This window comes from Acipenser ruthenus, chromosome 48 (assembly GCF_902713425.1).
Source record: "Acipenser ruthenus chromosome 48, fAciRut3.2 maternal haplotype, whole genome shotgun sequence".
Classification (NCBI taxonomy): domain Eukaryota; kingdom Metazoa; phylum Chordata; class Actinopteri; order Acipenseriformes; family Acipenseridae; genus Acipenser; species Acipenser ruthenus.
Genome location: NC_081236.1, coordinates 3,510,230 through 3,532,961, shown reverse-complemented (window position 1 = coordinate 3,532,961; position 22,732 = coordinate 3,510,230). Strand labels below are relative to the sequence as shown.

Below are 22,732 nucleotides of genomic sequence, written 5' to 3'. Positions count from 1 at the left end.
TGGGTTACACCAGTTTATAAAAGCAAACAAACTTAAAACCAAAGCAATGTCAGTAAAGACTAATGTTGGTGAAACTGAGCCCTGAGATCAAAATCTATTTCAAAGTTCTCCTACAACAATTCAGGTTTATTTCTATCCCGCCCCATCCCCAAACAATGACAACATTATATCTATATTTCAAGTTCACCAGTTCTGAGTCCCGTCTTGATCTGGTTGGAGTGGTAGTGGAAAAACAAATACCAAGTAATCTTATCTATATGCTCCCTCCGTCTCAAGCACACTGTGGATATCACGCAACCTAGAATGACAATGTCACAGCTACTGGGAGTCACTCACCTGCTAGACTGTATTCTGAATATGACCGCCCACCTTCCTTTCCACCTCCTTGCGTGCTGTTGGGAGAGTCTTCCTCTCCAGTGCCTCGCTCTCTCATGCAGATCCTCTCCACCACCACGCTACACTCCCGCAGGCGTACAGACTTCAGCTCAGGGATGTTTGGTTTGAAGTCCTCGGATTCTTCCTTCCCTGGTTCCATATGGTCAAACTCTACTGTCAGACACTCCTGTTTAATTTCCAGTACCTCTTGTTTCACAGGAAGCAGTTCTTCTGTCTGGGGGATCTCCAATTCATTGTGCTCAGCTTTAATCTCAGAGACCTCTGGCTGACTGCTGTCACATTGCACCTCATAGAGCTCCTGTTTAACTGGGAGGGAAGCCAGCCCAGAGAACTCCACACTAAAGGGGACAAGTTCAGGGAACTCCTCTTTAATTGGGACAGATTCCATCTCCACACTGTCCATGGCATCACATGGGCATCTGTTTAGTAGCTGCTGAAAAAAAAAAAAACATTCCAACCATGTATTTATTTATTTAAACACAGTGCTAATAGAACCATTGAAGGGGCTGACAAAATCTGGCCTTAATAGCTGGGGTGGTTTTACTATTGAAAGGACACAGAATCTCTAGTAATAAGCTTATAATACCAAAAGTTTACACAATGTAACCATTTCATTTATAATTCATTTTAGATTTCATTTATGCAAGCTGTTCTAATGTTTGTTTTGTAACAGTTACACACACAAATGTATGTGTTTGTATGTAATATTATATATATAGTGTTCTGTGATACCTCATTTCAGGAGCCTCGATACGATACCATGCACAGTATCCTGATATGTAATACTATCATGATACTTTGGATCTTAGGTCCATTACATGTTAAATGGCTGCAAAATACCTTTTTTGCAAAGTGCATAAGAGGCCAATACAGAGTTACTAATGCTACAGCATGGTGGAATGCTTGCTGTTATATTATATAGACGTAGTGTCCGTTTAGTCAACAATGTTGAGACCAAACATAGTCCACTTGTTTGTTGTTCACAGAGACTGGGTGGGTAGCACATTCAGGATAGCTCAATTATATCCTTAAAATCATTTTAGACTTGATGTTGAAAAAGTTATTAAAAAAAGGCAAAAAATATAGCAGGGTGCGGTTTCTCTGTCACAATATATTATTATTATTATTATTTGTTTATTCAGCAGACGCCTTCATCCAAGGCGACTTACAGAGACTAGGGTGTGTGAAATATGCATCACCTGCAGAGTCACTTACAACTACGTCTCACCCGAAAGACGGAGCACAAGGAGGTTAAGTGACTTGCTCAGGGTCACACAATGAGTCAGTGGCTGAGGTGAGATTTGAACCGGGAACCTCCTGATTACAAGCCCTTTTCTTTAACCACTGGACCACACAGCCTCCATATTATATAAACACATTGGAACTCCATTTATTTTTATTTATTAGCGTTTATTGATGTATGCAATACAATATTACAAAGACAGTAATATTACAGAATACTTTCAGAATGCAATACACCATCCCATTTCCCTATCATTTTCTGTTACCAAAAATAAATAAATATGAATAAAAAAATACTACAAAACTAAACGAGAAGACATTGACTGGAATAAGCTATTTAGCCCATCAGAGCTCTCAGTTTTTCTATAAACTAAGTTGTGTGTGTCTCGCAGCTAGAAATATCACAAGGTATTATTGCTAATTTATTCCACGCATTAATATTAAATAATGGTAGCTAAGTGATGCTAGTTTTCTGGGATTTCGAACAAAAAATACAATTCTATTATTTATTTTTTTTACTTTAAAACTAAGCCTGTGAAATTTTTACTTTTCTTACATTAATAAAATACGTACCAACAAAAGTGGGTTTTTCTTTCCATAAACAATTCACTGTTGCAAGTCATGCTTTTGAATCTTGACAAAGTCCAACATAAGTCTTTTGTTTCAGTGAGGCAAAATATGTTTGCTGGGCTTCACCAAGTAACTTCCTCGGGAAAACTAATTTTACAGAATCTGCATCATTCTGCTATTCATACCATGAAATTAATCCTCATATGTGTTGTGCTGCTCACTTGACGTGTGCTGCACAGGTTTTAGACTGACGCATGCATCCTTGTGTGTGTGTATAATATAAATATATTTGTGTGTGTGTGTGTGTGTACATATTATATTTTATATTATATATATATATATATATATATATATATATATATATATATGAATGGGGTGCGGATAAATTGCCCCAGTTGTAGCATTCAAAAGAGAAGTTAATTTAGGCGATATTTTAGTTCACAGTAAGCATAAAAGAATAACTAACAGCATAGGTTCTACAAATACTTGCACTAGTACATGTAAAGTGTGTAAATACATGGAAAAAAGTAAAGAATATAATAAAACTCAACCTCAAACTCAACCTCTCTAAATCTGACCTCCTTTTCTTTCCCTCCTCCTCTCCCCTCTCTCTATCTCTGTTCCTCTGGAATCTACCACACTCTCTCCCTCTTCCTCAGCTAAGAACCTTGGAGTCACCCTGGACCCCTGCCTCTCTTATTCCCAGCACATCTCCACTCTGGCACGCACTTGCCGATTCTTCCTGAGCAACATCCGAAGAATCCGACCCTTCCTCACCAACTATGCTACCCAGCTCCTGGTCCAGGCCCTGGTACTCTCCCGCCTAGACTACTGCAACTCCCTCCTGGCTGGCCTCCCTGCGTCCGCCACCCATCCGCTCCAGCTCATCCAGAACTCTGCTGCCCGCCTGGTGTTCTCTCTGCCTCGCTTCACCCACGCTACTCCACTACTCTGCTCGCTCCACTGGCTCCCGATCACCGCTCGCATCCAGTTCAAGACTCTTGTACTAGCCTACAGATGCCTTGACCAGACTGCACCCAGCTACCTCCAGACCCTCATCTCTCCCTACACCCCCACTCGACCTCTCCGCTCCGCCTGCACTAGAAGACTAGCTCTACCTCCGCTACGCTCCCCTGCCTCCAGAGCCCGCTCCTTCTCCACCCTTGCTCCGCAGTGGTGGAATGACCTTCCTACAGATGTCAGGACTGCCCAGTCCCTGACCACATTCCGGCGCCTCCTTAAGACTCACCTCTTCAAGGAGCACCTGTAGAACTCCTCTGTTTGTATCCTGGGACACTATCACCCTTCATGTAAATGTGCTTTATTTTGCTCTTATCTGCCCCCTATTTTACTGCATTTAATCCTGTACTTCAGAATACTGTAATCTGCCAAGTGTTTAACCTGTAGTACTTTGTATTTAATCATATCCTGATTTAACTATCACTATTTAATCATATCCTGATGTAACTATCACTATTATCTGCTGTATTATTGAATTGTGGTTTGTCACACTTGAACAAAAGTTATTGTATTTCTTGCTCTTATTGTATTACTTGTATTGTAACACTTGAAATGTATTTGCTTACGATTGTAAGGTCGCCCTGGATAAGGGTGTCTGCTAATAAATAAATAATAATAATAATAATAATAATAATAATAATAAAAATAATAAAAACAGAAGAACACCACATATCCACTGAAAACTAATACCTATTGTAAAAATAGCAATGTTTATGGAATAGCCTATGAAAAATGTGATTAAATAAAATATGTTGGAGAGACTGGAACTACTTTATATAAAATAATTCAGAACCACCTTTCATTAATTAGAATTAAGAAAATTAATGAACCAATAGTTCAGCACTTCACCAGTCAAGGACATGACAAATGATTATAAATATAATTTATAGTATTAGAGCAGCTAACATTAGACAATGCGACATATAGAAGAATAAATGAAAGTACATGGATAAATAGACTGAACATGATTATGCCAGCGGGATTCAACAGAAAAGAAAAAGCTAATTAACTCCAATAAATACATAACATATAAATGAATGAATAAATAAATAAATAAATAAATAAATTCATTCTGACGTTGTGAATGCTGATGCGCTGGGGCGGCCAAATCAAGGCTGATCCTCAGAGCCAGCATTGCATGATTATATAAACTTATTCTAATTAACATTAGTTAGTATAAATATGAATACAGATTTAACCCTTTCCGTTCCAATGTCGGACTCTGTCCGACATGATCAAAAAGACGTATAACAAAGGTCTCTAGTTGTTTTTTCTCCAGAAAAAGCAGATAAAACCATTCAATGGCCGAGTGAGACCGATAGGAGCTGAAAGAAGCCGAAAAAAAGGGGTGGATCTGAGCAATACACATAGCCCCGGCACCACAGAGATAACACAGACATAAACAAGATAGCTGCTTCCAAATCCAGCCCTCAAAGAATATCATGGACATTTGCTGAGCTTTGCGAGATGTCATAGTAATAAAATAAATGACTTGGATTGCATTATTGAGGAGTTCGGTGATAAAACGAGTGATAAGGAGATGATTTAAATCGGTATGCACGACTATGAAGAGGTATGTGAAAAAAACAGAGAATAAGGGGTGGAGCAGGGCTGGAGATGCAGTACCGAGTGTCCTGTTGATATGCAGTGCCTTTTAAACCTATTTTACTGTGAAAAAAGAAAAGTTTTAAATAGCGCGTCTAAAATAAACTGTGCTTGTGAAAATAAATTGGACAGCTGGCTGTGGTCCGTGAACGGTGGCGGCCTTATGTCGGAGGAGCAAACGCAATGCACGTGGTTCCGCAACACGAAGAACCTGTCAATCCGGGACCGAGACACCTGCCCCTCCCTCACCCTGGTGTCAGTGAAGGTGGAGGCGTCCGGGTGTTGCCATCGCCAGATATCGACCAGAGAGCGCAGAGTGATCAGCTCCCTCAGAGCTGCCGACGAGAACGGGTAGGGTTCTTGCCCCATCCAGTCCGCGCCCTCGAGGGTGCATTTGAAATCCCCCCCCTCCCCCCACACCCCGAGGGCCACAAGCTCGTCGGCGCTGATGTTGGTCATGTAGGTCGACATCCAGCGAAACAACTGGACCCCCAGACTGAGCGTACATGTTCAAGAGGTGAACGATAGCGTCTCCGTCCTGGATCCGGTGGTGTAACAGACGGCCCGGCACGACGTTTACCACAGAGTACCATGGGAAGAAAGGATCGGGAGAAGAGTGTCGACACCCCACAAGACGATTCAGTGAGGTGGCGGAACAACACTCCCCCCTCCACGCCCCCACTCCAGAAGCCAGTTGGCTTTAGCCTCTGGAGTTGTGTGGGTTTCCTGCAGGAAGCACACAGAGTAACCTCCTTTTTTCAGATAGGTGATTACCAGGGCCCTGCAAAAACGGTCCTTGCACCCCTTGACGTTCACATTACCGATGTGATACATGGTCTTCTGTTACGATTTGTTGGCGACACTCACAGGAGATCCCGAGTTCTCCCGAAGTTCACCAACCGGTTGTGTAACTTACGGGCTCGAATGTGCATGTTCAAGCCTGAAGTTTTATTGGTGTGGCTGGCCCTGCGGAAGGATCTCACAGAGTTTAGAATCCTCTGAAAATCCTCTCCCCCATTTGTCCAGGGGCAGCTGTACCTTGTCCCTGTGGTGGATGGTCTCAGGCCCGTCCTCAGTCCGCGGAGGGAGGGGAGGGATCTACCCTCTCAGGTTCTTCCCCTCCCTCTGGTCGGGTAGTGGCAGTCACTGGACCAGGCTCCGCCATCTCTGCAGAGCCCGGGACCGCCTCAGACGTTGGTTAAGTTTCTCCCCCAAGTGGTAGCACAAGGGCCACGACCCTTGTTGCCAGCAGAGGGGGCAACCTGAGGCGGTTGTTCTTTCAGGGGCCCTTCCTGTGCCCCCTCAGTGGTGGGCTGGGGACCGGTTTTCTGGTCTTTCTGTTCCGGGGGAGGGGATCTCCCCCAAGAGCACTACCTTGTGCGCTCTCTGGTTCTTCTGCTACCTCTGGCCCCTCAGTGGGGGTTGCTTGCATGGGCTCCGTGTTGTCTGCAGAGCCCACGCCTGCGGAGGTGTTTCTTCCACCCCCTCCTCGGCAACACAGGGTTCAGGACCCATGTCACTGCTGGAAGGGGATGGAGCCTGAGGCAGTTGTTCTTTTGGGGGCCCCTCCTGGGCCCCCTCGGCGACCCCCGCTGCAGCTGGCCCCTCTGTGGTAGATTCAGGGTCGGCTTCAGGGTCTCTTGTGTTTTCGGGAGGGGATCTACCCCGAGGGTGCTGCCTGCCCCTCAGGGTCCCCCCCCCCCCTACCTCCGGCCTCTCTTAGGGAGCCTCTTCCTCAGCGGAGCCCTGAACCACCTTGGGGGATGATCTTTTTCCCCCTCTGCGGCAGCACAAGGGCCGGGACCCTCATCACCAGAAGAGGGGTACACTGAGGCAGTTGCTTTTGTTTTGCAGGACCCCAAGTGCAAGGCCAGTTTTTGTGCACTTGTGTGCACACGTGGGAAGGCGCACCTGTGCCTTGTTTTTCCCCCTGATGCTACTGGAGGCGGACCCCTGCCTTGTTGCGGCAGTGGGGATGTAGCGCCTTGCTCCTCTCCCAGAGGGTGAGGTGCTTAGTTTTACGGGATGATTTACCGCCCTGCCTCACAGGGGGTTCCAGCGAGAGTCTGTTTTTCTGGGACTCCCCCAGACCCACCACCAGCTGTTGCAGAGGTGGGCTTTGCCGCCCGCTGCTTGTCCCCCCCCCTTGTTTTTGAAAGGGGGGGGGGGGCTGCTCTGCTCGTCGCCACCTGTGCTCGCTCATTTCTTTCTTTCTTTCTTTCTCTCTCTCTTATTTATGTATTTATTTTATTTTTCATTTGTAATAAAGAAACAAATACACAGACACACCCCTGCACTGACAAAAGCTCACAGAGCAGGGGTACACTCACACTGTACAAAAAAACAAACAGCCACCTACACGCAAATAATGAGCAGTGCAGGGGCACAAAGACAAAAGAAATACTGATGAATTATGTTATTAAAAAAATTCCTTTTCTTAAAAGAAAAATAAACAATGAAAAAACAAAACAAAGTTGAAGGTAATTATTTTAAAAACCTTTAACTAAAAAATAAGGAAATAGGGCAGAGCAAATATGTCTGCCCTTCCCCCACTCTGCATAAGGCAGAAGCAGGGGATTAAACTAAATTATTTTAAAAACTAAAACAGTTTTGAGATTAAAAGTAACAAAAAAGTGCTTTTTAATAAAAAAAAAAAATTGAGCAAAGAAATGTAAATTGTTTAAATGAAGGGAACAGTACACAGAAACAAAACAAAACACAAACAAAGGCAAAATGGCCGCCCTCCTACACTTGCAAACAAATGGAAGTGCAGGGAGAACAAAAGAGAAAAGAAAAAAAACACTAACCAATAAAACCAAACGATTTAACAAAAAAAAGGTCCCTTCTACTTTAGGAAGAATAAAATGTAAAAAGATTTTGAAAACAAAAAATAAAATTAAATAACTGTTTTAATTGTTTTTATTTCACTGCCGGAAGAGGTCTGGAAAAGGGTGACCTTTCAGTAGAAGTAGCAGCAATAATAATACATATTTTTGTTATGGAGGCCTATATTTATAGAACGTTCGTTTTAGAGTGCTTATGTGAAAGGATACGTAAAAAAGAAGAACCTAAATAAATTCAGTTAAAATCAATAAAAATTACAGATAATTGTGCTGCAACATTTAAGTATATAAGCAATAAGACCCTCCGCATCAGGCATTAGCAGGCATTCTACGACGAGATAAGATTAACAGATGAGCTACTACTCAGTGTTCAACAGTGTGCGGAGGCAAACTTCAGATGTAAATAAACTGTACTAAACTGAGTTAAGCAAAACATGTTTGTACTGTATTTGAAAACAGTATATCCGGCTTTCCACACCATCGATCTCTTATCCCCTTTCACTATGCTAGGCCCCTTTTCAGTCCCCGATATTTTCCTCTCAGTATAGTTATGTTTTCACCGCAGTCTTTTTTTAACAAACCACAAGGAATTGTATGAAGGTTAATAAGTAAATGTGAACTAAAAAACAAACAGAAAACTTATTAAAATCATGTATGTTAAAGGACTTGCCGGGAATATCCTTTCTTTCCTTATCCAGGGCGACTTACAATTGTTACAAGATATCACATTATTTTTTACACACAATTACCCATTTATACAGTTGGGTTTTTACTGGAGCAATCTAGGTAAAGTACCTTGCTCAAGGGTACAGCAGCAGTGTGCCTCACCTGGTATTGAACCCACAACCCTCCAGTCAAGAGGTAAGCGGTGAGCTGAATTTTCTCACTGCTCATGTCTATATCTCTGTATCTATATCTATCTAATATATATATATATATATTATATATATATATATATATATATATATATATATATATATATATACACACACACACACACACACACTCGCCACCGCTTAGACCAGGCACGTTTGAATTAACGTGATTTGTCCACAGAAAGGCTTACTCTACCCACATACAAGGTATTCCATTGGTTTGTATACAACCATGTGGCGTGTTTTTTTTTTTTTTTTAAAAACAAGCCCTGACAGCCCATAAGTATTGCACTTGAACTATTAGAACATTTACATTAGATGTAAAAACTGCTGTTAGAACCATGCTGCATGATTCGTTTATTAATAGTGCTAGAATTAAATTATACCAAATCACATTTTTATTTACAACGAAGGGAAAACATAATGCATGTTTTTGCTGACTTTAGAAGCATTCGGGTGACACAGTATAGGTTCCCTTCATTGTACATAACGTGATTTGTTATAATTTAATTAATGCTATTTAATGTTACTGCAGCAGTTCAAGTATTATTATTTATTTCTTAGCAGACGCCCTTATGCAGGGCGACTTACAATTGTTACAAGATATCACATTATTTTTACATACAATTACCCATTTATACAGTTGGGTTTTTACTGGAGCAATCTAGGTAAAGTACCTTGCTCACGGGTACAGCAGCAGTGTCCCCCACCTGGGATTGAACCCACGACCCTCCGGTCAAGAGTCCAGAGCCCTAACCACTATGCCACACTGTATTATGTACATATTTCATGTAATAGTTATAAAGTACAATGCTTATGGGGCTGTCAGGTCTTAAAGATATCGCCACGGACACTATTACAAACCATTGGAATACAGTGTGTGTGCATGTGTGTATTTAATAGAGAGAGAATACATGCATGTCTCCAGTCATATGCGGTTTTCACTATCACATCGCCTTACGTGTTTGTATTTAATCACATCCTGATGTAACTATCACTATTTAATCATATCCTGATTTAACTATCACTATTATCTGCTGTATTATTGAATTTTGGTTTGTCACACTTGTACCTTGCTTGAACAAAAGATATTGTATTCTTGCTCTTATTGTATTACTTGTATTGTAACACTTGAAATGTATTTGCTTACGATTGTAAGTCGCCCTGGATAAGGGCGTCTGCTAAGAAATAAATAATAATAATAATAATAATAATAATAATAATAATAATAATAATAATAGCCAAAATTATAGACCTGTATTTTTACACAGAGAATTGAGAGTGTCTGAAACCAACTCCCCAGTAATGTTGTTGAAGCTGACACCCTGGGATCCTTCAAGAAGCTGCTTGATGAGATTCTGGGATCAATAAGCTACTAACAACCAAACGAGCAAGATGGGCTGAATGGCCTCCTCTCGTTTGTAAACTTTCTTATGTTCTATTAGTACTGCTATAGACTTGTTTTCCCTAGATTAGTACAAATATTTAATAAAAACAAACCCCAAAAATGTCTCTCAAAACGAGAGGCATATTGTACATTTTTCCAATAAACATTTTTTTTAAAAAACACGTTTCTTATCTTGCTTATGTTTTAAAACAGTGCGGTGTCTAGATATCCTGTTTACAATCCACAATAATGCGCGCACAGAGTGTCGGGAAGGTTTGTAGTCTGTATCGACATAAAGGGGTCCTGCTATTTACACGCGGACACACACACTATTATCGACACACACTATTGACAATCCTATTACCACTACCTGTGTTTCACGGGTGGGTTGGAGACGGGACGGACGGACACACATTCACTCACTATTATCAATGCTTACTTCAATTACCTGTGTTGTGTGTGATAGAAAGATTATATATAATCACATTAATGAAGTTACGTTTAGTTAGACTTTTCTACTTGTAAAGCACTCCACTAAAACGCAATAAAGTACATCGGCTCAAATGATACAACTGCATTGAAAGACTTTTGTGTACTTCCAAACAAAACTTTTCATGTACACTGGAGTTATACCTCTTCAAACACACACACACACATACATATATATATATATATATATATATATATATATATATATATAACAACGTTGCCTCATTTTCGATTCATTTCACCAGCGCATTTAAAGTTTATTTGTTACAATTGAATCGGCCTTGTTCATTTCGTAAACAAAGCCTGGGTCTTCAACACCCATGCTTTAAACAACTAAACTTTATTTAAAAAAAAAAAAAAAATGCAACTTACTTTTTTTTTATCGTCCACGAGTAGCAAAGTGTAGTACAGCACCGTTTAAATATGGATGAGTCGATTTTTAAGTTCTGATGTTTGAAATCCGTCGCTGTATCTTTAAAATACCTGCACGCAATGAGGTTAAAGCTGCCGCACCCTGGCACCACCGAGCAGTAAATATGCACGCACACTGACTCCACCCCTACAAAGACGCGCATTAGTATGGAGCGACATTTGTGCCAAAACTAGTCATCAATTAACTCATCAGTTCGTGCACAAATTCATAAATGTATTCGTCCATCAATTCAGAAATGAATTTGTCAATTCATCCATGCGAAAGGCTTGACGGGTTTCTGGGTGAATTGATTCCTCCACGATTGACCTGCGAAATAATGAATTGAAAGTTGAATTGTAACCAATGAGAATCTAGTCTCAAGCAATTCTGCTTCAGCCAGTAACCTTGCAGCTTACTAGAAAAGGCATTTCAATCACCCACAAAAAAAAAACAAAAAAAAAAAAACTCTTTACTTTGGTGCATACTGAAGCCCTGAATAACACGAAAAAAAAGAAAACTGAGATAATAATAATAATAATAATAATAATAATAATAATAATAATAATAATAATAATAATAAATTATTATTATTATTATTATTATTATTATTATTATTATTATTATTATTACCAAATATAGAATTACAATAAATTAATAAGAAAGCAGTATTCTAATAAGAAGAAGTTTGCAGAATGCATCAGTGCAGTGGGATGGAAGGGTATAGCTGGGGATACACTGCTGTATCCAGCCTGCTGTAAATCAGTGAGTGAGATCAGAGGGGTAGATCGGTGTGATCAGTGAGATAAGAGGGGTAGATCAGTGTGATCAGTGTGATCAGAGGGGTAGATCAGTGTGATCAGTGAGATCAGAAGGGTAGATCAGTGTGATCAGAGGGGTAGATCAGTGTGTAGAGTGAGATCAGAGGGGTAGATCGGTGTGATCAGAGGGGTAGATCAGTGTGATCAGTGAGATCAGAGGGGTAGATCAGTGTGTAGAGTGAGATCAGAGGGGTAGATCAGTGTGTAGAGTGAGATCAGAGGGGTAGATCAGTGTGATCAGTGAGATCAGAGGGGTAGATCAGTGAGATCAGTGAGATCAGAGGGGTAGATCAGTGTGATCAGTGAGATCAGAGGGGTAGATCAGTGTGATCAGTGAGATCAGAGGGGTAGATCAGTGTGTAGAGTGAGATCAGAGGGGTAGATCAGTGTGATCAGAGAGGTAGATCAATGTGATCAGTGAGATCAGAAGGGTAGATCAGTGTGATCAGAGGGGTAGATCAGTGTGTAGAGTGAGATCAGAGGGGTAGATCAGTGTGATCAGTGAGATCAGAAGGGTAGATCAGTGTGATCACTGTGATCAGAGGGGTAGATCAGTGAGATCAGAGGGGTAGATCAGTGTGTAGAGTGAGATCAGAGGGGTAGATCGGTGTGTAGAGTGAGATCAGAGGGGTAGATCAGTGTGTAGAGTGAGATCAGAGGGGTAGATCAGTGTGATCAGTGACTCTACAAAGCTGGTAATTGCCAAGACATCAACATAGCTACCAGTATTCATGGGTCACCCATAAATAACACAGCGATACAAATGTGTGTTAAGAGAAAAAACATAAGAAAACTATTTTATTCAGGACTCTATTAGTTCCAATATGACATAAGCAGATAAAACTACACAGCATCTCATTTGTGACTCAAAATAGATAAGGTCGTGTTTTACACTGTTCTATGGAAGCCCATATGTATTCTTTAATTATATAATCAATATCGTGAACGTTACTCTACTGAAAAAAAATACCTTTGTACCCCAATGCAGTTAATATAGGTGGAATTTCCATGTGTGCTTTTTTTTAGCTGGAGACATTTGCTGGAGTAAAATGTCTTGTGCTAAATGCTTTTTCGTGTTTCCATTAGCTCAGTTCATTTTACTTGAGAAAACCTGACTTTTAACTCGACATCATGCAAATGAATGGGAAAGGTGGGAGTTGATATGTAAATGAGCTGAGCGTAAAGTTCTCGTGCTGTTTTCTCAGAGGGCTCCTGTAAATGTTGTGCGTTAACAGTGCCATGAGAGGATGCTGTAGATGAGGCGTATGAGAGGAAGAAACTGCGGTATGCTCAACTAGCCACTGAAGCGGAACAGCGAGGATAGAGAGTCTGGGTTCACCCAGTGGAGGTGGGTTGTTGAGGATTTGTGGCACGCTCTACAACCCCGTTTTTCAGAGACGTCGGATTCAGTGGCCAAGAGTTGTGTCGCACAGCGAAGAACTTATCTGAAGCAGCAGAGAGGAGCAGCAACTGACTGTGGTTGAAACGGAAAGATTCTGGCTGGGGATCTCAAGCACAATAGAAAGAAAGAAACGCTGATGTACAGGTAGGTAAGCTGGGCTGAGTTGAGTGGGGGACGGAGGGGGTGATGCTGGGATGCCAGAATCACCGTCGAGCCCTCTTGAGGTGTCGTGGGCTAGTCGACGAGGATGGTAGGTGCCACTTGAAGACCCCAGAGATGTACCCTATTTAGCTCAATCCAGACGGTTGTCATGCTGATGCGCTGGGGAGACCGCACTGTGGTTGATCCCCAGAGCAAGCATCACAGCCGCTGTGTGGACTGATGCGCTAGCGAGGCAAAATAAGCTGATCCCTGGAGCCAGCATTACACTTCAGCCATCAACACCTGACAGAAGGATATCTACATCATCATATGGAAGGAAACACAAGTGGATGGAGACGCAGATGGATCACATTAGTTTACTGTAAAGTTACGTCTTAGTTGCTGCTTATCTTGGCGAGAGCCGAGTTCAAATCAGCATGAAGTTTTAACATCTACTCTCATGTAATGGAAATCATAAAGCTGGTGTAATAAAGCTGTGATTTCTAAATACCTTGTGCGTTGTTTAATAATACACTCTAAGAAAAAAGGGTTCTTTAAGGTTCTATATAGAACCTTTAGGTATCCATAAAAAGAACCCTTAGGTTAAAATGGTTCTTTATAGAACCCTAAGGGTAAAGGGTTCTCTACAGCACCATTTTAGATAGGATTTCTGGCATGCATATCTCCATGTTGACGTTGCTCAAGAAAATCTCGTTATTTTCAGTTTCTGTCAGAGAAGTTTCTGAGATAAGCGGTAGGGAAATTATCTAAATCCCTGTACGGTAAGATAATGTTTTATGTTTTAGATGGGTTGATATAGAGAGATGTTTTATTAGTATTAACTTTGTAAATACGTTAAGAATATTCGTAGGACTATAAAAAAAATTCCGTTGAGAATTAAAAAAATAAGTAAAAAATGTTGAGGTATATTCTCTGTGGTATAGGCAATATTACTGTAACTTAAAATGCATAGAAGTACTGCCACAGCTATTCTTAACATAATGCTAACGTTTAAATTATTAGAATGATAACGTACAAGTTGGAATATTAATTGTGAATATATGGCGTTGACTTTTCCAAGAGCTCATCCTTTTAAAAACAAAATAGGATAAATTAATCTCACAGTTCCCGCAACAAACTGCATAAGTGGTAGGCCTATACTACTTTAATTTAGACAATAAAAATATAATTACAGTTGATACTAATATCCACTTTCATAAGCATTATTTAAATAGTAAATTTATTTTATATAAATCTATTGAATTAAAATAAACTTTATATTTCACTCAGCAGGTTGGATGGGCAGGGAGAAGCAGAGAGCTGGACAGGGACACAGAGAGCTGGACAGAGAGAACTGGACATGGACACAGAGAGAGCTGCATAGAGAGAGCTGCACAGAGAGACAGAGAGCTGGACAGGGACACAGAGAGCTGGACAGAGAGACAGAGTCCTATCCACGTAGCATCTCAATGACCGCACTGGGCAGAGGAAATTCAATCTCTCATCCTCCATTGAAGCAAACAGGGCTGGATAGAAGGACTCCAGTTCCACAGACTGATTAATGTGGAAGGCTGTGATCAAAGGGTTGTGATCACAGCCTTATGTGTATGTGTATTTGGGAGGAAAGCAAGGTTGGTGCGCAGAGACACTCTGCTGCCTTCCTCCCAAACATGCATGCAGGAGCTGTGCACAGACAGTGCCTGCAGCTTACTGACCTGCTTAACGGAGGTGATAGCCACGAGTAAGGCTGCCTTCATAGACAGGTACTTCAACTCTATGGAGTGTAAGGGTTCAAACGGGGCCTTCGTGAGAGCCTCCAGTACAAGATTAAGGCTCCATTCGGGGAGAACAGTCCACCTGGGAGGGCGTAATCGCGAGCGCCTTTAAGAAATCATGTAGCCAAAAAATGCGCACCCAGAGACACCGAATCTAAGGTGGCATGGCATGCAGAAATAGCCACTAAATACACCTTGAAAGTGAAAGGTGACCTACCAGCATCAAGCAGTTCTTACCAGAAACTGTAAGATAACTGGCATAAGGCAAGATATGGGGTCAGGGCTTCTAGGCAGACACCAAGCTTGGAAATACCTCCAATTGTAGTTGTACAAAGACCTAGTGGAGTCTGCCCTAGCGTTCAGCAAAGTACCCACAACCACATCTAATAGCCCAAAGGCTAATCAGCAGTCCCTTTTAGGTACCAGACCCATAGCCAGAACCTACTCGTTTCCGGGTGCCAAAGAGTACCTCTCATCTGACTGAGGAGATCCATGCGCAGTGGGATCTGCCAGGGCTGGCCGTGTAACAGCTGGCACAGGGTCGAGAACCAGATTCTACTGGGCCACCTGGGGGAGACTAGGAGAACTGACGCCTGCACAGAGGGCAATGCGTCATCTCCACCGAGGCGAAGAGATCGGCCTGCGCCTTCCCGAACCATTCCCAAATGTGCTCCACTACCTGAGGGTGGAGTCGCCACTCCAACGGATGCAGACCCTCCCTGGAGAGGAGGTCTGCTGCCCAGTTCACCGCTCTGGGAATATGTGTCGCCCACAGGGACAGCAAGTTCCTCTGAGCCCATTTCAGTAGCCTGAAGGCCATGCGATGCAACCCCGGGGACCGTAGGCCACCCTGGTGGTTGACATATGCCACCACTGTCGTGTTGTCCGTCCGGATCAACACATGTGTACCTCTCAGCACCGGGAGGAAGTGGTGGAGAGCAAGGGAGACCGCTTGCAACTCCAGCATGTTTACGTGCAGGGATGTCCAGAGGTCCGGCAAGGACCAGTGTACTCCTCTGCCTCCCCAGACCGCCCCCCAACCCAAGCTGGAGGCATCTGTCATCACCACCCTTGCGCAGATGAGAGGTCGTCCTTCACCAGCATAGGGCTGCCGAGCACGCGTGACACACAGTCAGCCGACGGTGTCTGTTGCATTTGGTGTTGAGGTGGAACGCATTGAGCCATGCTTGTAGCGGGTTCATGCGATGCAGACCCAGCTTAATGGCCAAAATGGCTGCGGCCATCAGACCCAACAGTTTCTGGCACAATACGAGGGTGACCTGCAATCCCTTTTGAAACAGGGAGAGGCAACCCTGGATAGCTGCAACTCTGTCTTCTGACAGGTATACGCACATCGCACTGGAGTCCAGTCAGAACAGACCAACCAGTCGTCGAGATAGTTTATTACTCTGATCCCCTGCAGCCACAGGGGGGCCAAGATAGACCGATACAAAGGAGGCCACTGAAAGACAGAAAGGCAAAAGGCTTGGTCTTTTCAAAGTCGTTGATTCTGTGGAATGCGGCTGGCCAGCTTTCATCATGAATGCAAGAGAAATACAATCGATAACAAACAGCAGCCTACCACGCAAGCGAGGAGGTCTTTTCAGAGTCGTTGATTCTGAGAAAGCGACGAGCCAGCTTTCAGCATGAATAGAAGGGAAATACAATCAACTCGAGAAGCTCTTTTCTATCAACACGCTCAGCTCAAAAAAGAGGTCTTACCGTACTGTCTTGAGAAGGAAAAAGAGAAAAAGCTTCCTCAGGATGATGGTTTAATCCCTCGGTGGGCCGGACCGAGTGCATCATCCCAGGAAGGGGTCTCGGTAACTCTGGTATAGAGAGATCAGCAATTATCTACCCAATGGGCAGGCATATCCCATACATAATGTCGTTGGTTGTGACCTTCGAATTGAAAGGGAACTAGCAATGTGATTGAAAGATGCTTTGGTGTATCGAAACGAAGGTTCCATGGTCTTCATGGAGAACTGAGGATGGCTCCTGACCAAGTTTGTAGCATTATTTGTGCTGCTGCTGTTCTGTGTAACATAGTAAGGTAATAGCTGGATTTTGCAAATCAGTATATTGTAGTAACAATATTTCTTTCCCTTACTTCAGTCTAGGATTAAAGTTGTCTTGGATTGAAACTGTACATTGTTTAACCCTTTGCAATCCATTTATTCAGCGTCAGGTCCAATTTATTTTCACAGGCGCAGTTTATTTTAGACGTGCTGTTTAAAAGTATTTTTTTTTCACAGTAAAACAGGTTTAAAAGGCACTGCATATCAACAGGACACTCAGTACTGCATCTCCAGCCCCGCCCCACCCTTTGTTCGCTGTATTTTTCACATACCTCTTCATAGTTGTGCATACTAGTGCAGCAGTGTGGAGTAGTGGTTAGGGCTCTGGACTCTTGACCGGAGGGTTGTGGGTTCAATCCCAGGTGGGGGACACTGCTGCTGTACCATTGAGCAAGGTACTTTACCTAGATTGCTCCAGTAAAAACCCACCTGTATAAATGAGTAATTGTATGTAAAAATAATGTGTTATCTTGTAACAATTGTTAATTGCCCTGGATAAGGGAGTCTGCTAAGAAATAAATAATAATACCAATAAATCATCTCTTGATCACTCGTTTTATCACCAAACTCCTCAATAATGTGATCCAAGTCATTATTTTATTACTATAACATCTCAAAAAGCTCTGCAAATGTCTGTGATATTCTTTGAGCGCTGGATGTGGAAGCAGCTGTCTTGTTTGTTTATGTCTATGTTATCTCTGTGGTGCCGGGGACATCTGTATTGCTCAGATACACCCCCCTTTTTTTCGGCTTCTCTCGGCTCCTATCGGTCTCACTCTGCTTTTTCCAGAGAAAAAACAACTGGAGACCTGTTTTTTGCATCTTTTTGATGATGTCGGACAGGGTCAGACATTGGACCAGAAAGGAAAAATTGTAATGTCGGAACCAGGACCACAAAGGGTTAAACTTAACTAAAAATAAGATTGGTTTAAAATAATTGCGACAGATTTATTTTTCTATTTGCTTAGGATTCATTTATTTTTAATTCAAAAGATAAACACTCAAACATGCATCATCCCTTTTTAGTGTTATTTAAAAGAGCTTTTGAACTTTTTTGAATTTATTTTCTTCTGAATAAATGGAACCCTTGTCTAGAGATGCATACCTTCATATATCATTTCTTACTTATTTCATTAAGTATGTTTTTATAATTCATGTAAGATCAGGAACAAAAAACATTAAAATATTCAAACACACATCTGAATAGGAACTAACAAGAAAATAAATACATACAATAAAATCAATTTTACAGTGTGGTTAATGTTGCCAGAGCAGCATACCAAGCTACAGTCTACATTAATGTTAGGAAACTCTGCCTCCCAGACCCAGAGGAACCAGACGGACCTGAAGCTCCTTTGTGTCCACTGGATGATATACCAACAGAGCAGCAGGAAAACCTCCATGATGAAGGCTCTGGGAGATACATCAGACAAGTGATTGTGGAGAATTATTTCTATGAATAATCCTTATAAAGTGATTATTTCACATAAACATTAATATTATTTAAAAATGTATTAAATGTATAGTTATTTAACAAAAAAATATGTACAGTACGTATACTTATTTAAACAGTTAAGACATACAGAAACATTGAAATATTAGAAATACTATTTACAAATATTCTTATACACTGCAATAAAAGTTGTGAAGTGTTTTAATTTATTAACAGATGATATAAATAAGTGTTTTTTAAATTAGTTTAATTAGTTTTGTGTTTTTATGATGCTTTCTAATTCTTCTTTTCTCCTGTCAAAAAACTGCTTGTCCCTGTTCAGCCACTTCTGTAACTTGTTTCACAAGTATTATTATTATTTTGCGCACTGAAATTATTTATTATTGTGTTTCCCATTTACGATGTACCCTTACTTGATTTGTTTTTCTTTTGTGTTCTCTTTTTGTTGCTGCACTTTGGAATCTGCATGTTTAAATCACTGTTTATTTTTGTGTGCACACTATTTTACCATCTGCATGAGCACTTTCCCTACATTAGTAGGAAGTCCCTCCCCAAACCCAGTCCAGCGAATGAGAGTATCTACAGGGGGATATAAAAGAGGAAGGACAGGAAGGAGGGGGGAGAGCAGTGTAGGGAGGTAGTCTGGTTGTGGCTGCTGAAGAAAAGCTGGCTGCTGGAATCGTTAAATGGATGGATGAGAAGGAAGAAGGAAGAAGGGAGAAGGAAGAAGGAAGAAGGGAGAAGGAAGAAGGAAGAAGGGAGAAGGGAGAAGGAAGAAGGAAGAAGGAAGAAGGGAGAAGGAAGAAGGAAGAAGGAAGAAGGGAGAAGGGAGAAGGGAGAAGGGAGAAGGGAGAAGGAAGAAGGGAGAAGGGAGAAGGGAGAAGGAAGAAGGGAGAAGGGAGAAGGGAGAAGGGAGAAGGGAGAAGGGAGAAGGAAGAAGGAAGAAGGGAGAAGGGAGAAGGGAGAAGGGAGAAGGGAGAAGGAAGAAGGGAGAAGGGAGAAGGGAGAAGGGAGAAGGGAGAAGGAAGAAGGGAGAAGGGAGAAGGGAGAAGGGAGAAGGAAGAAGGGAGAAGGGAGAAGGGAGAAGGGAGAAGGGAGAAGGGAGAAGGGAGAAGGGAGAAGGAAGAAGGGAGAAGGGAGAAGGAAGAAGGGAGAAGGGAGAAGGGAGAAGGGAGAAGGGAGAAGGGAGAAGGGAGAAGGAAGAAGGAAGAAGGGAGAAGGGAGAAGGGAGAAGGGAGAAGGGAGAAGGGAGAAGGGAGAAGGAAGAAGGGAGAAGGGAGAAGGGAGAAGGGAGAAGGGAGAAGGGAGAAGGGAGAAGGGAGAAGGAAGAAGGGAGAAGGGAGAAGGAAGAAGGGAGAAGGGAGAAGGAAGAAGGGAGAAGGAAGAAGGAAGAAGGAAGAAGGAAGAAGGGAGAAGGGAGAAGGGAGAAGGGAGAAGGAAGAAGGGAGAAGGAAGAAGGAAGAAGGAAGAAGGAAGACAGTCTTGGCTACCCTGAAAGAAGGATTCTGGCTGTAGGGGAATTAACAGATTTGGATTCCTTTGTTTTGCTGTTTTGGAATTTTTGTTGTTTTGGGACTGTGCTACAATTTTTCTGTTTTTTTTTTGGATTTTCTTTTTTTTGTTTATGTACCGCACCAACCATTTTGTGGCTGCTTTTCATATCCCGTCATATTGGGCTGTTTGTTGAAAGCTACCAGACCGTGAAACTCAATGGATTTTAGAAAGATGTGTTTTGGAGCTGTATACATCTTTTTATTTATTTATTTTCCAGTTGTGCTTGTGTTTAGCCAGGCTACGTTGCAGGGGCTGTCCAGGTTTGAGTAGATGGTGCCAGGAGTCCTGTGACCGGTGAAGAGAGAGAAGGGAAGAGTAATGTTCGTGATTATTAGCTTATTTCTTTGAGACTTTGATATTTTAAACTGTACATCCATACCTTATTTATCCACCCTGAGTCAGCTCTGTGTTCTGTCATGGTACGCCTGAAGCCCACTAGGGTGATTTTGGTTCCACGTCGGAGATTGAGGTCCAGGGGTCCATTCCAGGGTGATACTTACCTGTCCACCATTGGGGGTCGAAGTCCAGTGGTCCAGTCCAGGGTGCAACAGTTGGGTTCAAGAACCGGAGAGAGAGGGAGATACGCGAGAGTCCGAGATAAGCTAAGTGGAAGTAACCAGCTGGAACACAGGAGTGTATGAGAAGCTTTACTTACTGTTGTACACATTTCTGATGGCCTCCTTCTTTGCCTGTTCCGGGAAGGCTATTACTACTCGGTCATAAAGGTCCTTGCCCTTTTCAAACTCAAGGTGGCGCAGTTGGTACTATTCAAATTATTTATTTACTTGTGGTCACCCCTGGCCACCCAACCTGTGACACTTGTTTTAATAAAGTAATAGTCATGGTTTAAATGATAGAATACTAAGGTGATTTAAGATTAGCAATTTGCTTAATGGTATACTCTTTGAGCTCATGGAATAATACCATTTATTATTTATTTATGGAGTGAAACTAACAAAATGAATATATATATATATATATATATATATATATATATATATATATATATATATATATATATATATATATTTATATATATATATTTATATATATATATATATATATATATATATATATATATATATATATACACAGTACTGTGCAAAAGTTTTAGGCAGGTGTGAAAAAATGCTGTAAAGTAAGAATGCTTTCAAAAACAGACATGTTAATAGATTATATTTATCAATTAACTAAATGCAAAGTGAGTGAACAGAAGAAAAATCTAAATCAAATCCATATCTGGTGTGACCACCCTTTGCCTTCAAAACTGCATTAATTCTTCTAGGTACACTTGCACAAAGTCAGGGATTTTGTAGGCATATAGTCAGGTGTATGATTAAACAATTATACCAAACAGGTGCTAATGATCATCAATTCAATATGTAGGTTGAAACACAATCATTAACTGAAACAGAAACAGCTGTGTAGGAGGAATAAAACTGGGTGAGGAACAGCCAAACTCGGCTAACAAGGTGAGGTTGCTGAAGACAGTTTACTGTCAAAAGTTATACACCATGGCAAGACTGAGCACAGCAACAAGACACAAGGTATTTATACTGCATCAGCAAGGTCTCTCCCTTTCAGAAATTTCAAGGCAGATAAGGGTTTCCAGATGTGCTGTCCAAGCTCTTTTGAAGAAGCACAAAGAAACGGGCAATGTTGAGGACCGTAGACTCAGTGGTCGGCCAAGGAAACTTACTGCAGCAGATGAAAGACACATCATGCTTACTTCCCTTCGCAATCGGAAGATGTCCAGCAGTGCCATCAGCTCAGAATTGGCAGAATACTGTCGGACCCTGGTACACCCATCTGATGTCCGGAGAAGTCTGGTCAGAAGTGGCCTTCATGGAAGACTTGCGGCCAAAAAGCCATACCTCCGACGTGGAAACAAGGCCAAGCGACTCAACTATGCACGAAAACACAGGAACTGGGGTGCAGAAAAATGGCAGCAGGTGCTCTGGACTGATGAGTCAAAATTTGAAATATTTGGTTGGAGCAGAAGGCAGTTTGTTCGCCGAAGGGCTGGAGAGCGGTACACGAATGAGTGTCTGCAGGCAACAGTGAAGCATGGTGGAGGTTCCTTGCATGTTTGGGGCTGCATTTCTGCAAATGGAGTTGGGGATTTGGTCAGAATTAATGGTCTCCTCAATGCTGAGAAGTACAGGGAGATACTTATCCATCATGCAATACCATCAGGGAGGCATCTGATTGGCCCCAAATTTATTCTGCAGCATGACAACGACCCCAAACATACAGTGAAAGTCATTAAGAACTATCTTCAGCGTAAAGAAGAACAAGGAGTCCTGGAAGTGATGGTATGGCCCCCACAGAGCCCTGATCTCAACATCATCGAGTCTGTCTGGGATTACATGAAGAGAGAGAAGCAACTGAGGCTGCCTAAATCAACAGAAGAACCGTGGTTAGTTCTCCAAGATGTTTGGGCCAACCTACCTGCCGAGTTCCTTCAAAAACTGTGTGCAAGTGTACCTAGAAGAATTGATGCTGTTTTGAAGGCAAAGGGTGGTCACACCAAATATTGATTTGATGTAGATTTTTCTTCTGTTCACTCACTTTGCATTTTGTTAATTGATAAATATAAACTATTAACATGTCTATTTTTGAAAGCATTCTTACTTTACAGCATTTTTTCACACCTGCCTAAAACTTTTGCA

General features: G+C 41.9%; 1 protein-coding gene across 1 annotated transcript in view; it reads right to left on the bottom strand.

Moving 5' to 3' along the window:
* LOC131721174 (zinc finger protein 729-like) overlaps positions 1-11,148 on the bottom strand; it is a 48,057-nt gene extending 36,909 nt beyond the window's left edge. The window contains exons 1-2 of the mRNA XM_059014496.1: positions 10,800-11,148; positions 337-829 (exon numbers count right to left, since the gene is read on the bottom strand). Of these exons, the coding sequence (XP_058870479.1) occupies positions 337-799 (463 nt within the window). The 5' untranslated portion in view covers positions 800-829; positions 10,800-11,148. The remainder of the gene's footprint in view (positions 1-336; positions 830-10,799) is intronic.
* Positions 11,149-22,732: the final 11,584 nt, after the last annotated feature.